We start from the raw sequence: 18,567 nt of genomic DNA on the forward strand, positions 1-18,567 counted from the left end.
TAAATGTACATAAAAAGTACACAGAGTTTGATAAAAAACAGCTTTTCATTTGAACATATGCAACTTTCCTAAAAGTTCATACAGAACTCAAAATATCATTCAAAATATTCATATAAAGAGTTTAATTGAACAGTGCGGGCGAAGTGACTTACACGTGTGTTTCATTGTTACTTTGTTCATCCCTACACACGCGCGTGCGTCCAGTCCTTTCGGTTCAGTGGGCGTGGTGTGTGTGTGTGTGAGTGGGAAAACAAACAGCAGACAACCAAAAGCACTTCCTACATCACTGCGTTTACTCCTCCTCATCTTCCGTCCTCCGTCTGAGGTTGTTCCCGACTCTTGTAGTATTGACACTCAGCACAGCCGCTCCGCGCACTGTGCCCATCACCGCTAAATGACGCACCGCTGCAGCACAGCGCGCTTCACAGCCACATTATTACAGCGTTACGCGCGCTCAACATAGATGGACTCGCATCACCTCAGGACTTCAGAGTGATATTTACAGCGGCGAGTGCTTTTTCTCTTTGTAAAATGAGTGAAGGGGAGATCATCTGTCAGGGCTGGCTGAGAAAGTCTCCACCCGAGAAGAAACTGCGGAGATATGTGAGTGTTTTGCCACTGTTATAACTGTTGAGTGCGCTGAAACAGTGATGCAGAAGGCTGTTGTAAACTTAAGCAAGCCATGTTTGTATGCTTGTTATCTATTCATCTCTCTGAGAGAAAGTCCGTGTTGGGGAGTTTTAGTTTGTAAACGAAAAACACATGCACTGTTTTTAATAACAATATGAGCGAGTTTCCCATACAGTAGGCTATAATGCATACTGTTAACAATGAGATTACGCAAACAAATCTTATCAAAATATGCTTTTGTTGTTAAAAATCAAACGCACATTTTACTACTTATTTTCATATTTAAAGGCATCGTTTGGTGTCAATAGTGACATATTTAGTTATAAATGGTCAAATTGTTTGTTTTGGCTGATAGGCAGTATGCGTCTGTCATTACTTTATTAATGCCCATCCTAGCAGGTGCGACCGCAGCATTGTGCCTTGTTTTCCTGCCGATGTGTACTGTAAGAGAACGCGTTAACATCTCCATCATTTAAAAAACAACTCTTTTACATTCAACATGAGCACTAATAATACCTGCTTTGTCATGAGATTATAAAAGCATTATAATCTGGATTTAATTGGAAGTGATGAAGTTGTGCACAATGGGGTTTTAAGACACCGCAGAGACACCGTCTGTCTCCTAATTCTGTTTTGGACAGTTGGCTACACAACTGTTCCTACTAAAAGGGCAGAAACTGTTTACTGCTTGGCTTTCATTTGATATCGGCTTGTTGAAGCCAGTTGCTGCATTATTGTTAACCGGAGACCACGTTGGACCTATAAATCCACACATCCTGCTTTTTTGGGGACTATAGTGTTTGCCGGACTAGATAATGCACCCCGCCCCAATGTTAGATCTCATAAATACAGCTGTCTCATGTTTATCTACAGTGTTGCGTTACCCGACTCTCCATCCTCCTACCTAACTTTGCCATGATGTCATCTCTCGCCTTCTCCCCGGTTTTCTTTGGGAGAGCCCGTATCTGTGTGTCCTCAGCTTCACACATGCTAGGTCATTTCCTCATTGTCTTCCACATAAAGCAGCCCTGTCTTATGTAGGGCTCCACAGGAACTGCTCATGTCAAAATAAGTGGGCAGCTGGGGCTGAGAGGAGGAAAAACAGACATGTTTACCTTTTAGCCGAAGGTCAGTACTCCTTATATTAAAAAATAACACGGTATTAAAGGGGAAGCTCATCCAAATATGACACTTCTGTTGTCTGGACTGCTTTATGTTGTTCTGAGTAACACAAAAGTAACACATGTAGAAGCCATACAGCAACAGTTTATAGTGACCAGTCTAGCACACAAAGGACCGTAGATGTTTCATGAAAGTAGGCCATGTGATATAAGCGCTGTTTTCAACATTTGCATTTATTGATTTAGAACTGCTTTTATCCAAAGCAGCTTACAAATGAGAAAGCATTTAACATTTTGTCGAAGGAGCCAATAATAAGGATAGGACGAATAAAGTTTTCAAAGTCCTCAGAGCTACCTGGTTTTTTGTGAGGAACCGAGCAAAATCGTCATCATCGGACGGGGCGTGACCGCCGTTTCAGATGAAGATTATCAACAGTGTCCCATACCTATGGTGTTTACTATAGGAAAGTCTAGTACAATTTTATTTCTAGTAAAATACCTACAGTATTTTTGATCATTACTATAATTGCTTGTCTGAAGTTTAAAATCATTGGTGTACCTGTAAACCAGTCACATAACGTTTGGTTATGACGTGTTATGCGCCGGCTCAGCCGCCTCGAACTTCCGCTGTAAACACAGGTATGCGGCGAAAACAAAACCATCGAGCGAAATACCGGAGTTAAAATGGCTGTGAACGACTTTTGCAGATTATGTGAAGTAAATCTACGCATCCACGGTACAATGAGTGCATCTAAACTAATATTTGAGTATTATATTTTTATATTTTTGAATATTATTACAGTAGAGACAAACGAGAAAATATTTGCAGCCAACTGTCAAGTTAGGATTAGTTCTGTTAAACACGGCAGCTCTTCGTTCATTTCGAGTCTGTCGGAAATGCTGCAACTTAATTGCAAGATTACAGCATGACATGGCAATATTCAAGGACTGGAAAAGAAAGGAGACACTGACCTGTCAAAAGGGTGCCAGTTCGAGCTCGACAGATAAAAGAGACCGAGACACACCCTCTAAAACTCCAAGGACCATAAAAAAGCCTAAGAAGGCCATGGACTTGCCATCAAGGAGCAGTGACACCTTGTGAGCGGAAGGACGAAGTCTGACGTAGTCGGACTAATGATTTATGGCAAAAAATAAAAATCACAAAATATGGAGATACAAGGTTTCAGAAGGACAGCAGCGATATGCTACAGTTTACTATAACAAATACTCTAATGCTACATTTATTACTACATTGGTAATAAAAGCTAATACTGCAGTCTTTTCTCATTTTGGACATTGTAAAAACGTAAATGGGAGATTTGGTATTTTGTATTTTTATTAAGAAGTCCAAAAGTGTCTCTCGAATTGTCCCTGAAGGAATTGCGAAGGTGAGGTAGTTGGACATTCAGCAGATGTTCTTGAATTGAATAGACAGGACAGGGAAAGCCTGTGTTCAGAGGACTAATCGTCCCATCAAAAAATTCCTTTCACTTAACCAGGCTGGTGTTGGACAATGATGGCTATTTAGTGTCTGAATTGTGGTCATCTGACATTACTGACATCCTAATGTAGAGAGATATTTTAGGCAGCTGTGGATTTCAGCATTAGTTTCCATTAGGAAGGTGTTTTCCGGCTAGAGAAACGTTTGAGTTTTGGCGGGTTAATAATTGATCAGGGGTTTTTTTGTCGTCTTTTTCCACATTTGTTTTGGATTCATGAAGATTTAAACAGGCTGTCCAGTTGGCTGTAGGCCTGTGAATAGCTCAAGTCATACCAAAACAAACTTAAGAACCGAATGATGTCAGGATTTAAAGCCGTGATTGATTGGTACATCTTGTCCGAACCAGACACAACACTGCGATGGTTCCAGCAACAATCAGTTTGTTCTGTGACAAACAGAGCATATTTCATGTTTAATGTACAGTTACATAGAGCACAGTTTTGGACCGATCAGATTTAACAGTGGGCGGAGCTTATTACTCATCTCTTGATGGTTGAGGCTGATTAGTACAAAAACAGTCACTTGTTACTTCATCGTGTCACGCCTTGTTGAGAAACGTAACAATGGTAAAACTGTATTCCCTTATTTAGTACTTAAGTCCCTTCATTTCAAAATGATTATAATCTGAGTAGTAAAGAGGAACATTTTTGTGCTTTTGTTTGCAGTGCACGAATTCAGTTGTATTTAAAGTGGTGCAGGTAAATACATGCTTTAGAACATATATCCCTAACGTCAATCCTGTCATGTAAATCATATGCAAATACGCAAGGCAAACACTCTGGGCAGTTACAGCCCTGTAGCAAGTAGCAACGGTTGAAAACAGAAGTAGTAAGTGTGGTGAAGCTGTTTTTGACCTTTCTGAGAGAGTCCTCTTTGTTTACGGAAGATTTAATAAGAATTTTAATCGAAATTGATATTTCTGTTTGTGAAGAAACAGCGTTTGTTGCTTGAGCTCAAGCATGAAAGCAAATAAGTAACTGAGTCCTCATATACAGCAATCAGTCCCATCAACCCCCTACTTCCTTTTTTATCAGATGGAACGTTCTGTATTTCGTGGTTCTTAATAACGTATTTCACAAAGATGATGCTTGCGACAACCCATAAAAACAAAACAAAAACATTTGTTGCGTAACTGTTGATTAGTTATTCTACATCACATGCTTCTGAATGCAACATGAGTTTAAACTGCTTTATCAATGCATTACTAGGTGGTACACATTGTATGTTTTACGTAAAAAAAATTTAAATGAAATTTAGTAAGTGATGTACATTGCAAATGCTGCCATTATGTATTAAAAAAAACTTTCTTTCTTTCTTTCTTTCTTGTTTGTTTGTTTTGTTTGTTTGTTCATTGTTTGTTTGTTTCTTTTTCTCTTTCTTTATTAATTTGTTTGCTTGTTTGATTGATTGATTGTTTTTTCTTTCTTCCTTTCCTTGATTTTTCTTTCTTTCTTTCTTTCTTTCTTTCTTTCTTTCTTTCTTTCTTTCTTTCTTTCTTTCTTTCTTTCTTTCTTGTTTGTTTGATTTGTTTGTTTGTTCATTGTTTGTTTGTTTGATTGATTGTTTTTTATTTCTTCCTTTTCTTTCTTTCTTTCTTTCTTTCTTTCTTTCCTTGTGCATTCATTGTTTGTTTGTTTCTTTCTTAGTTATATTTGTTTATTCATTCGACAGCTATAATCTATTTCAAGACCCACCAAAATTAATTATTTTACACAAAGTAAAAGTATAGATGTAATTGGAATACCAAAATACCTAATAATAAAATATTAAAACCACTTTCATTCTTTGGACTAATGTTTTGTCATTTACCGGAACAGACAAAACGATTTTGAGTACCAATCACTTTATTACAACATGATAACAACATATAACAACATGAGCTTTCCTGTGGCTCAGTGGTTAAAGCATGGCGCTAGCAACGCCAAGGTCATGGGTTCGATCCCAGGGATTGCACATACTCGGATACAAATGTATAGTATAATGCAATGTAAGTCACTTTGGATAAAAGCGTCTGCCAAATGCATAAATGTAATGTAATGATAAAATAAGCTTGATGGCCTTTCATCTCGGACATATTCTCAATGCTTTAAACCACTTTATCTAATTCCATCTGTAAGATTTGGTCATTTTCCTGTGTAACCTGTGAAGCCTCAACAAAAGCTGTCACTTCAGACCGCAATAAAACCAAAGGTCGGAAATGGACGGACAAGTCTGGCATTTCCCACCCCGACTTCTCACTTCCCTTTCCTACAACCGCCATTGACTTCCTTTGTGACCATTGTCATTCAAATCTGTTGATCCTATTACGCTTTCAAAAAGTTTCTGTGTGTTTCTGTGCAGGAGTAGTCAAAATAACTCCACTGTCTGCGTTTGTGTGTGTAACATGAGTATTCGGCAGCAATACCAGTAGTTGGTACCACCCACTCTCCTGGTTCTGATCTGACCTCACCTCCCAAACATCTGTTTGCATAATCCATCACTACATTCCTGCATGATCATATCGGGAGAAGGTGACTGCCTCCTGTTCTCTCCCTACTCTGAACTGGTAGTCTCGAACTTGTATGCTTGGTGTGCGTGTGCATTGGCCTGTTGTAGTGTTTTTATATGTGTGGGTGGGGGTCTGCATGTTTCGAGAGCAGACACACACACAGTTGCCGCCTGTGCTGGAGTTTTGCAGTGGGGTGCTGGGAAGTCTTACCATCGGAGGTCAGCAACAGCACCTCCCAGTTCCTGCTCTGACAGACAGACCGGCACATTCTCCTTGTTCCACATCATGTGACATCTGATTTGTTCTCAATACCGAAATTGCAGACAGCTGTATGTCCTTAAAGTTCTCAGTTCAGATACATGCAGTTACAGTGTCTGTTGCATACTTGGATGTATGCGTTTTGATTGCTATTCTATGCTTTGTGGTTCAAAAATAGTTTTTTTGTAATTGTAGTGCTTGCTTATGAACAAACATCTTACCATACATGTTTAAGATCAGTATGTAACCAGAACCAAGATATTAGACTTCACCTAACAACCATACAAAATGCACTAGCAACCACCTAGTAATGCCCCAGCATCCATGCAGAACACCCTAGCAACCACCTAGTGATGCCCTATCAACCATGCAGAACACCATAGCAACTATCTCATAATGTTACAACAAGCACCCAGAACACTTTAGCAACTTCATAGTAATGTCCTAACACCCACTCAGAGCACGCTAGCGATGCCCTAGCAGTAGCAGCCATGCATAACACCCTAGCAACCACCTGGTAATGTTCCATCAATCACCCAGAACACTCTTGAAACCTCCTAATGACCTAACAAACACTCAGAACACCCTAGCAACCACCTAGCGATGCCCAAGCAACCACGCAGAACACCCTAGCAACTACCTATGCTCGTACAAGCACCTAGATCACCCTAGTAACCACCTGATAATGCCCCAACAACCAGCCAGAATGGCCTAGCAACCACTCAGAACACCCTTTAACCTAGGCAATGATGTGGTTGTGTCGCGTTTTTTTCGTACTTTTAATTGGTTAATAGAAAATCTAATTAATTAAAATCTAATAGAATTAATATAATTCACAATATAGATGTAATCAATGATTGCTGTCCACTCATTTTCTTACTTTATAGAGAGATGAGTTAGAAATGACATCACTTATCTACAGTGGTCTTCCTTACACAATCCTCTCATTTGAAACAATTTCTTGACCTCTTTTGTGGCAGGAAATTACAATGACCATCTTTAAATAGTAAATAACCCTAGCCTTCTGCATGTCCTGTGTATCTACCTGTTTGTGTTATGAGCTGAACGCTCGGCAGCAGCAGTAGCATGTTCCAGACTTCCTGTGGATGGCACCTTCAGGAAATGTTCAGCACTGGCTCTCATAAGGAGGGAAATGAGTGGGATGTTTGGGGTTTCGTGTGACTTTTTTCAACTCTGTTGTTTTTCAAAGCGATGAAACAAAGTGTCTGTTTTCAACACAGGAAATCGAATCCCATTGATAGTGATCCTGTGACTTTATTGGGTGTCACAAATTTAAAGAATAGACACTGGCCATAAATATACTGTACATATATTTATTTGACTTTAATAAAGGGGAACACAGTTTCGCAGTTACGTTTGTATTGTTTTCCAGACAATTGGTAAAGGCTTGAAAAGGTTTGAATCTGTACTCAAATAAGGCCTGATGTTATTTAAAACCACCATTTGTGCTTGTGTTATAAGCTAATTCACAACTGGGTGACACTCATTTAAGTCATGTGCACATACTGTTCCCTCTCCAAATTCACAAAGTGTGCTGACTAATTATGTGTAACTAGGTATAACTAAATGTAACTTTTGTAACTATATTTAAAGCTAAAATGAATTTGATGTTGAATGAATGGTATTTGGGAAATAAAATTATGAAATCTATTGTTTTGCTCACATTCTCCACTCCAGACAAGCAGCTTAAAGTTTTGTAGTGTGACGGCACAAAACTTTGTGACAACTAATAATCCACAATGATTTTACAGATTCAATCTAAATCTCACATGATCGTATTTAATGCCTCGGATTTAAAAGTAGAGGGAGTGTATTTCTTAATATACAGCCACAAAAAAAAAATAAGAGACCATTTCGAATGTTCATTTAATCAAAACATTTTTTGATCTTTTCCTAAATACATGTACAAATTTTACTGTTTTTTTTCTAAAATGGGAATATGAACTTTTTTCTGTGCAGTATTTGACGTCTGAAAAAATACAGAGCAAAATTTTCTCCAATTTTCATTTCCTGCAAATAAATGCAAATAGAAACAATATTTTCATTGGGAGAAATATTGTTAGTAGTTCATAGAATGAAACAAAAATGATCATTCTACCTAAACACATACCTAGAAATATATTGAATTCAGAAAAACTTAAAATCATTTTGAAATGGTCTCTTTTTTCTGCGTCTGAATATGTTAAAGAATATGTAAAAGTCGCGATCGATTTTACTTCCGTATTTTGACGCATTTCCAAGTGAAATTGAATTTCTAATGAGAAAAATAGTGGGTGTGGCTTTTGTCTTTCTCTGCGACTTGATTGGATGTATAAAAACAACTGTGCATTTTGAAATGGAAGTGGCAGCAGACTGACAGTTGAAGGGGAGGAGTTAACGTTTGCTCCGCCCAAGCCGTCAAATTAAAGTAATTTAAGATAGATAGTCATTACAGGAAGGAAGTTAATTTTCAGATTTTAATTTAAGATTATGAGGGCACACGAATTTTAAAAAGAGAATGACCCACATTGATAATCTATTTACAATAAATGCTGGAATATTTCAGGAAAAAATAGGCATTGTAATTTTTAATTTCACTGGGACTTTAATGCTTATTTAAATGCATGATAACTTTTATTGGACTGATGAAAAATCATAATAGTTTACCTAACCTCTGTAGCAAAATTGAACATATAGCCTAGTTATATATACTGTATACATACTGTACCTGTTCCACATTTATTTGACTAACCAATAACTGTCTATGTCTTGTGTCTAAAAAAAAAAGATTCTTGTTGCTCATTCTCTCCCTTGCTTAATCCATCTTTAATCCTACTAGCATGGCCTTGTAAACAAACGGTACTGTTTAGCGTGTTGACAAAAAGTTTATATGCTCTCCTACTTGTAAATCGCTTTGGATAAAAGCGTATGCCAATTGAATAAATGTAATAAATGTAAATGTAGTTCTTAAGTCTGATTCATTTCTGAAAATCAGTTATGTTTCAAGCAGTCGAACAAACTGATTCAACAATTCATTCATCACTAAGAAGTGTTTACAAAAATTCAAGCATTTTTGTAAAATAAATATATGTAAAATATATAAGAAACATTAAAACATTGTCACTTTAGAGAAAATTGTTATTATACTGTTTAAAAAAGGTAAAATTCTGGCAGCTGGGGTAATGGAAACAACATTAATTAACATTAACATAGAATTGAATTTACATGTTTTTCATGTACATGCCTTACATGTAGATTTACATTTACAGTCTGTTTCTGTAATTAGATTTTTTTTAACTGCATTTCAAAAATATGTGAAATTCTGTAAAATTTTCATACATTTTTTTAGCGTACATAAATGTTAAAGCTTACAAATGTTTAAAAGCTAAAATATACGGAGAAATTTTAAGCTGTCCTTCCCAGCTCTATCACTGATTGCTAAAACGACCCTCATGACCTTCCCTTCACATCCCGGAAAAATTGGCTTAGTCATACAAATCCCTAATGTTCTCTGTGTCCCAGCACACCAGTCCTCAAGAGATTTGTCAAGATCTATTAGTCGATGACGCTCCGAGATTATGAGCCTCATTACCGTAGGGCTTTTTATGGAAACTGATCATTAAAACATTCGTCTGTTTTGACAGTCGAGGGCATCGTTACAAGTGATGTCATCAAATTAAGAATGACGTGTGTGATTGGACGAGCACCCGCGCGTGTGCGGCAGATGACAGGGGTCACATGATAAAGAGGGCCATGCTTTGATTAAAAGTGTTTCATGCTGCTTGGTCATGATGGGAGAGGAGCTACGTCAGCTTTACTCCACGTCTACTTTAGACGCTGTTCCAAGACAAAACCGCAGTTACTTATCACTGGACGTAATGGAAATACTCACCCCCAAGCAAATGACTAAAGCGTGATGAAGCTTTTGAAAGAGAGTAAACATTACTAGGAAAATATTCACATTTAAAAGTGTTTGTATTTCTTTCCTCATTCTCATTTAGGTGAACATCATCGTAATCATATCCGTCAAGAACACTGTGATTTTGAGCACCTTTAAAACATGTAATAAGTTCACATTGTTTTGTGTCTCGGGCTGTTGATGCGTTAATGTGTCTGGGTGTAAAAACAAAGCACTGTGATCCTCTCCACAGCTTCTGTTAAATCATTATCACCCACCGGTGAAATGCAGAGGAGGCCTGTTGCATTTCTCTGTGTGTACATCAGTTCACACTCTCTTGATGGACGGCTTAATCATTCTTGTTGACTGAAATGCTGAAACAGGATGGGATTTCAGTTGTGTTTAACCGCATTTTGAGTACAGGCAAGTTCTTCAGATGGCTCATGCTAAACATCCTCAACATACCAAACACCACATGCACCAATTGGTTAATATTGAACTAGACCTGTAGTTTAGGGTGTTGTGGCTATAGTTGTGTGTGCGTTAGCACATTGCTGTGCAGTTGCTAGGCTAGGGTGTTTGGGGTGGTTTGTCAGATGTTGCCGGATTGTTTTTATCCAGTTGCTTTCCATTGGAAAATCACTAAAATCGTTTACTTGCCCATTTTATTGTCTGCCAAACAAAAATTAAAAAGTCCAATCGCTTCAAAAAGCACCCCCTTCTGGAAGAATCTGGATGTTTTGAGTCCGTTAGGGTTGCCAGGTCTGCTGTTTTTAAGCAGAATGTGGTTATTTTTAAACGGTGCCCACATATTGTTTATCGCTCTGCAGATTAAAGCTGTCATGCAATCATTTCCAAGAAAATTTCCAATTAATGCACAGCAGTGAGAAAATATGTGTTTTAGGAATGGGGGTGTCAAGTTTTGGTTTGTGCTGGGGTCAAAGGACTAGTGTTGAGCTTTGTTTGATAGGACATGGTGCTGATTTTGTTGTGCAGATCTGGCAACCCTGAATTACTCACCCTCAAGTTGTTCCATAAATGTGTTCTGTTGAACACAAAAGAAGATATTTAAAAGAATGTAAGCAGTGCTTAATTTGAGCCGGATCCTGCCGGATCTTGTTCCGGAAAATGTCAGATTTTTGACTTTTGCGTTCTGGTGTTTGTTTTAAACAATCCGGCATTAGGCTTGATCAACTTGATGCGGCGCTGCGCAGATCGATTGAAATCTGACTTGAAGCACTGCATGCCAGTTAGAAATATTGTCCGACTTGAACCGGCGCATCAATGTACCACGGAGCACTTCGAGAACAGCCGGCTTACTCAGCCGGCGAAGCATCTCAGGAGCGGCTGCACCAGGCTGTGATGACGACATAGCTTTTCATGATTGGCTAGGCAACGATCACGTGCGTTTCGGGTTTATTATAACACCTTCAGTTCAACTAATACTTATTAATGCACAGCTAAAACTCTGTTCGTATAATCATAATAACATGTTTTTTGTGTCGTTTAATAAAATAAAAATGAAACGAATATGGACTCCGTTGGTAATTTAATAATATATGCTTATGTTTACCATGACTTTTAGGCAGACAGTGTTAAGCAGCACATAACATATGCAATGTGAAGTGTTTATCCACTAATCCACTATTCAAATCCACTTCATTCGCGCTTTGAAAAGGAAACATGGCACGAACGTAACTACGGCAAGCAGCAGGTGTCCGACTTTTTTTCCAGGTGTCGACTTGACTGCTCCTTTTTCAACTCCTTCCTCGACTGCAAGCGGCTAATCTTGCCGATCGGTCTGAAAAGTGCCGAATGAGCTCGAACAAGCCTACACATGAGCAAGGTGAAGTGACTGTGTGAATGAGTGAGACAGCGGTTTATGCGGATGAATTTTGAGGTTACATTGAAAATCACCCTCATTGGTTGGTGACGCTTATAGTTTTGCATGCGGTGAACAGCGGAAAGAGATAAATATATATTGTCCTGTGGGCTATTCTTGAAGATTAGACAATGTGAGTGATTTAATTTGTTTACTTGTCACTTGGCACAGAATAGTAAACTGAATGTCAGTGGTGTTTTATAATAATCACTTCAGCTACACATATAAAAAACTTGTTCAGAAACTTGTGAATGACAAGTCTTATAGTTGTGCTATCACTGTTTGGTAAATATCATTTTATGTTCCGGGAAAATTCAAGTTGTATGCTGTGTCGGTCACAGCGCCTTTCAATTGCTGATTTGTTCCGGGAAATTTTCATTTACAACTTAAGCATTGAATGTAAGCAACTGTTTGCTTTCCTAAATTCTTCAAAATATCTTTCTTTGTGTTCAACAGAACAAAGAAATGTATACAGGTTTGGAACAACTAGAGGATGAGTAATTCATTATAGAATTTTCATTTTTTTGGAAGAGTTTCCATTTGATTCACTTATATTATTATGACTGTATACCCTTATACAAATGTATTTAACTTTGTTCAGTTGAACAAACATGAATAATGGAACAATAAAATGCTGTCACGTTATCTTTTTATGTGGAACTCAAAATGGTAAAGCTCTCGTAAGCACTTACACTGTTTGAAAAATGCGCAATGTGTGAGAAACATGCATCAAAGATGTGCTTGATTGCAACATCACCCACTGCACAACATGCGGTTTAAACCAACGTCTACAGGTCAGCCTGGTTCCTTTGTGTGTCTGAGGATGTGGCCTGCTGTTACAGTTTCTACCTTCAATGCTCCCCCTCCACCCAACAGCTGGGTCACGAGCTAGTTAACTAATAAAACATACAAGCAACAAAAATCTGCGTTTCTCAACAACTGAACCCATAGAATGTGAACAACATTTTGGGTGACATTTGCTGCACACCCATCCATCTCGTCCCCATCAGAGATGTGTTACGCTTTGAAACCCAAACCCAGCTGAAGTGTGCCCTCCTGACTCCAGTTCGGCTTTCAAACACAAAACAGCACAGATGGCAGAGTGCAGAGGAAGTGACACAAAGAATTCTGATGAGCCAGAATGCTTTGCTGTCACTCAGCGCTCTCATCCGTGGCTTTATGAATGAATCGCGGCACCCATTCAATGGCAGCTTTGAACTCCTTTTTTCGAATACGAGTGGGTGTCGAGTAAAGAAGTCTGATTGGATCCAGCGATCAGCACCCAGTGGCTTCATTCAGAAGTGACGCACGTATCTTTTGATCATCAGGGCTTGAATGCTGTTTAAACACTGAATAATGTTTGCTAGAGCTTTGCACCTTGTGGAGGCTATTGACCAGATGAATGCAGGATGTTGCAATTGTAGTTTGCCTCATCAAGTGGTATAAGATCAGCTTAATTGGGCTTTTTTTCCTTCTTGCTTCCTTTCACCCAAAGCATGTCCGTCTTTTTCCTAGAGCTGTAAGATCTTCTTCTGAAAGTTAATGCAATCATTCTTTATTTTGTTTGCTCGTGCCAAATTGGCAGCACGTGGCTGTCTTTTAAGGCCAGATGCATACTTTGTGCAAGTATGCAAAACGGTTGGGAAGTGCTGTACTACATAGACAAACTGTCTGATAGAGTCACCTTCAAATGTCGGTGCTGTGTTATTAATCAGGTCAGGGCCGGGTCTGGGGGGCTGACCCCCCCCCTTAGATTTTTTGGGGGGCACCTCTGAAAATATCCAGCTGACAATTATATTAAAAAAATTAAATACTTCTTATTTTTATTATCTATTAAAGTCGGCATGAAACGGAAGTAGCGATTGTCTTTTTTTCTGTGTCGTGACGTATACCTGAGTGAAACAACTTCTAAAATGAGAAAAAAATGTAGGGCGGGACTTGATTTCATCCACCGGCAACTGATTGGATCGTTAAAAGGTGAAAGATTTGAATGCCAGTTTGCAATCTGTCAGTCATTGGAGCCCCGCCCTCGCCCCATTCCACGTGACCAGAAGTGAAGAGAGATCGTTTCGAGAAGGGGAGGAGGTTTATGTTTTTGATTAAAGATTACAAGTGCAAATGCATTTTAAATGCATGCAAGTAATTTTATAATAAATACTTCACCACGGTGTAAAATGTTTAGAATGATCATTTTTAATTTCATGCCGACTTTAAATAATGATCTTACAGCAAAATGTAAAAATTATGCACTGGACTATAATTGTATATCTGCACAACTAGAATATATGATTGCCCCCCATCCCCCCCAGTCGAGCCAGACTAGTACCAGGCCTGAATCATGTAGCCAGCTATAAATTGTATGACGGTCCAGCCTGATCTCTTTAAAGGACTCATTCAATGAGCACTTTCAACAAGTTGGTATGATTTATTAGGGTCTTCATGAAATGTCTGGAACATATTTTGCTTAAAACACTCAATGGCTGTGTAAACAAAACCGTTTTTGCCTCGTCAAAAACAGCTGTGCTCACAGCAACCCGTTTTGGTGCATGTCTCTTTAAATGATAATGAGTTACAAAGAACCCCACCCCCCTTCTGTCCGGCCTGTCAACACAACACACGTGTAGTACTGCCATGGCAATGGTTTAGCAAAATGATGTGTCCTGAACTCCTCTGTGGTTAGTTTCGTTTTAAACGTCTCAAATCATTCGTCCGTTGACAGAATCAGTCACAGCAAACAGCGCTCACGTTGTGCGTGTATGCTTGCATAAAATCCACGGAATGCAGCGCACCTGCAGATCTCAGCGGAATTACGTGGATTTTAGCGCTTGTCGTTGACAAATTATAATGTTACACACACAACGTGAAAGCATAACTAGTATGCTGTGACAGATTTTTCAGCCTAAGGACGAATGATTCGAGACGTTTAAAATGAAACTAACCGCAGTGTTCGCCCGTTCATTAGCAAAACAAACAGCTTGCCGCAGCTGAACATATTAACGCACATAATGTATTAACATACATATAGCTAAACTCCAAGTGCCCATTTGCCAAATAACATATAAATATAGAGTAAGTTTAACACTGGCATTGAATGTTCTATTTAGCCCTTGACTGATTTAGCTCCCTTCGCTATCATATGGTAATGTTATCCTCCTATATATACAGTACATGTACGTCAATTCAGACTGTTGATAAATATTACTTACATCAGCAGCTTTGTCTCGTTCAGTTGGTCTCGATCCCTCTTGACTTGAGGAACAACTTTGAAGCTAATCCTGCTTGTACTGTCCCAGGTTGATAAAGCACTCCGGCTTGAAGTGATTCACGCAAACAAGCAGGTTTTTACTTATGGTTTCTGAGGGATTTCCGCTAAAAATAAAATAAATCCACTCCTGTCTCTTCCGAGGTTAGGACTCTGTGCAGCGACTACATTGCATGTTGTCCACGAACTTTAGCCATGGTGACACGTAAACTGCTGTCGCTTGTGAAAACAACAATGGCGGCAGCGCCGTGGGTGGAACTGTGTAGATTAAGGGGCGGTAACATTACAATAAGAGCCTGCGTCTATGTCACATCAGGAGCGAAATCTGAACGGCTCGATTTCTCACATGCTTGCAGAGAAAGGCTTACCAAAACAAAGTTACTGGGATCTTGTTTTTCACGTTTTCTGGGTTGCTAGAAGCACCGGGGACCCGATTATAGCACTTAAACACAGAAAAATTTTGACTTTCATGCAATGGGTCCTTTAAAGGAATTTACTAGTTTTCAACTTGGCGAATTCGGAATTCGGATTAAAAAAAGCAATACTGAAGCCCCACCCCTAAACTGTAAATCTAACCATCAGTGGCGTGGAAGCAGAACAAACCAAAACAATTGAAACCATAAAGATTGTATACGAATTTGCCGCCTTGTAAAAGAGTTGCCATGAGATTATGATGTAAAGTCTAACGAATTTTAACTTAACATGCTCTGCCATGAGATCAGTTGACCTAAAAGCAACAAACGACTATAGAAGAAGACATTTACGCTAAAGCCTGCCCCTTGTGGCGCCATTGAGAATGCAACACATACTTGATGTGTTTTAGAATGGACAATAAAAAGAAGAGTTTGTGTTCACTCAATCGTGCAAAATAGTTGTTTCATGCCTAAGTAGTTTCCACCAGTCAAGTAGTTTGTTGGGCACCAGTTGATATCTGCTGTCGCTGTGCGTTATTGATATCCTTGTGAGGTCTTTTGAATCCGGAGCATACATGTGTGTGTGTGGGGGGGGGGGGCTTTATCTACACTTGGAACGTAGCACAGCTGGTGACCCTCAAAACATCACTGTTTTGACTATTGGGACCAAAGGTTTAATGCAAATTGCAGTGGGACTCTCAGGCATCTGCCTAAGATTACTTCTGAAGGTAATGGCAATGTTTAACTTCCTTTCTGCTTCCTATCTCCAGCTACGTATGTGGGTCAAGCGAGGACCTTCACCAGCCACTGAGGGTGTAGAGCTTTTCCCATCTAAAAAAAAAGCTGCCGGTAAAGAAATAGTGCACCCAAAATATCTGTCATCATTTATTCACCCTCGTGTTATTCAAAATCTTTCTTTAAAACACAAAAGAAGATATTTTGAGAAATGTCTCAGTGGTTTTGTGTCCATACAATAGAAGTGATTTTGGAAAAACACAGGGCGATTAAATTATGGTGATGAACTGTTCCTTTCAAGAAAGACAGGGATCTCAACTTTTGGCATACTGTTTATTGGACAGATGCTGTGGAGGGCCCCAGATCTTTAGGAAATGGTCCAGCTACAGTATGCATGTGCCATAAAGCATGCCTGAGTGGAGGAGGGTGGGGGTGGGAAACCGCATGTGCACAATGTCAGGTTAGGACTGTATGTAAACAGTGAGCCATCTTCAGACCGAACATTTACACGTGGAGACTGTGTGGAGTTTATTTTAACGGCTTTCCAGTGTCATAAACTGATGTCACATAAACACCGAAATGTGACACCTGCACAGCATGCAGGAACTAGCTGGGATCAGTCATATCCAGCCGTGTTTGTGTGTGATCTATGGGAGGGAGTAAATGTCTGTGTGCATGCAAAACATCTATTAGACGTTTCTATTAAAACAAGAATGACGGGGAATGTCCAAGGCAACTGATTTCAGCCACAAATCAACGACTTCTTTCTTTTTGTGACACAAAATAAGATATTTTGAAGATTTTATTCTACTTTGTAAGTAGTATGATCACTTTTAAGAATAAGCAGTTATCTGTAACTTTAATGTGTAAGTTTGCTGAACCCAAAATCAAATATTTTTCTTCCAGTTCAGTTTAAAGATTGATGACATCACAAGCTTTTCTCTTTTGAAAAATAGTAGTTTATCCAAGAACGAAAATTCTCTCATAATTAACTCACTCTCTTGCCATCCCAAGTGTTGAACACAAACAAATAATTTTATATTAAAATGATGTCATGTTATCTTACATTGGACTCAAAATGTCTCCTAAAAGCACATCCATCCATCATTAAAGTAAACCAAATAACTCCAGTGGGTTAATAAACGTCTTCTATAGAAAAAAAGAAATGTTTGTGAGAGAAAACTGTTAACATTTTTACTTATTTAGCTAAATTAAAATATGAATGCTAGATTCAAATATTGCAACACCTTAACAAATAAGATTCAAAGTTATCGATGTGTTACCATATTTGGAATTTCTCCATGTTGAACACTGTATAAAATAACATGTCATTTAATTGTAAAATTATTTGATTGTCATCAACTGAAAAAATAAAGTCATGCATCTGCATGTGTAAATTATTCATATTTGGTTGAAGCACTTCACAATACGTTTAAAATATATATTTTATAACCAAGAATCTTTAGCAAATATTAGAATACTCTATCATAGGGTAGGACAGCTGTAGTTAGTGACTACGGTGGATTTTGTTCATTCACACATAACTGTGTGCTGTTCACACTGCTACTGGATACATTATCACTGGCATCGGAATGACTTTAGCTTGTGCTGAGATTTCTGAACTGCTTTTACAGCCTTGCATGATGTAGAGAGACATAAAGTGCTTGCTTCCTCTTTCTTCAAGAGATGACATGTGGGAGTAGGCTGTTTTTTCTGAGCCACACAAGACCATTTTGCTTTTCGAAACCTTTCACTCCAGATTTACCTAGAAGTGTGAAATCAGACAAGGTGAATTTTAATCCGTTTCCTCCCACTTTCGTTTTCTCATGTGATTTGTCATTAGGGTTGGGAATCGTTTCAATTTTATCGATTCAGATTCCAATTCTGATTCTGCTTATCGATTTCGATTCTTACCGATTCCCAGTTTCGATTCCACAGTTGAAGTAAAACATTTAGATATCAACCTGTATGGTCATGTAGCCTGCTTATTGACTTGTTTGCAAAATATATATATATTTATGAGCAGCGTTTTGTGTATATTTAAACATAGAAACACACCTTTTCTGATTTATTACAATTTGTATTATCATAGTTGAACTACATCATGGTTAAACTGCAGTTACTATAATGCAACTATGGTTAATTTGTGATTCCTGTGCTTTAATGCAAATTCTATAGCTACACTATGCTCACTATAGTAAAAAATATCGATAATTTTCATAAAGGCTTTTATTGAGATATCAGCAGATCATGCAACGCATGTACTTTTCTGAAAATATGCACACAGGAATTGATAAGAGGAATTCAAATTTTAATCTCAAGTATCCGATTCCTATTCCTTTCGATTCCGATTCCAAATTGGAATTGATTTTCGATTCC

General features: G+C 38.5%; 1 protein-coding gene across 1 annotated transcript in view; it reads left to right on the top strand.

Annotated features, from left to right (window-relative positions):
- Nucleotides 1–250: 250 nt before the first annotated feature.
- Nucleotides 251–18,567, top strand: part of gab2 (GRB2-associated binding protein 2) — a 62,386-nt gene continuing 44,069 nt past the window's right edge. Inside the window, exon 1 of the mRNA XM_057350949.1 lies at nucleotides 251–603. Coding sequence (XP_057206932.1) covers nucleotides 532–603 — 72 coding nt within the window. The 5' untranslated portion in view covers nucleotides 251–531. The remainder of the gene's footprint in view (nucleotides 604–18,567) is intronic.

The sequence above is a fragment of the Triplophysa rosa genome, linkage group LG14 (assembly GCF_024868665.1).
Source record: "Triplophysa rosa linkage group LG14, Trosa_1v2, whole genome shotgun sequence".
Lineage (NCBI taxonomy): Eukaryota > Metazoa > Chordata > Actinopteri > Cypriniformes > Nemacheilidae > Triplophysa > Triplophysa rosa.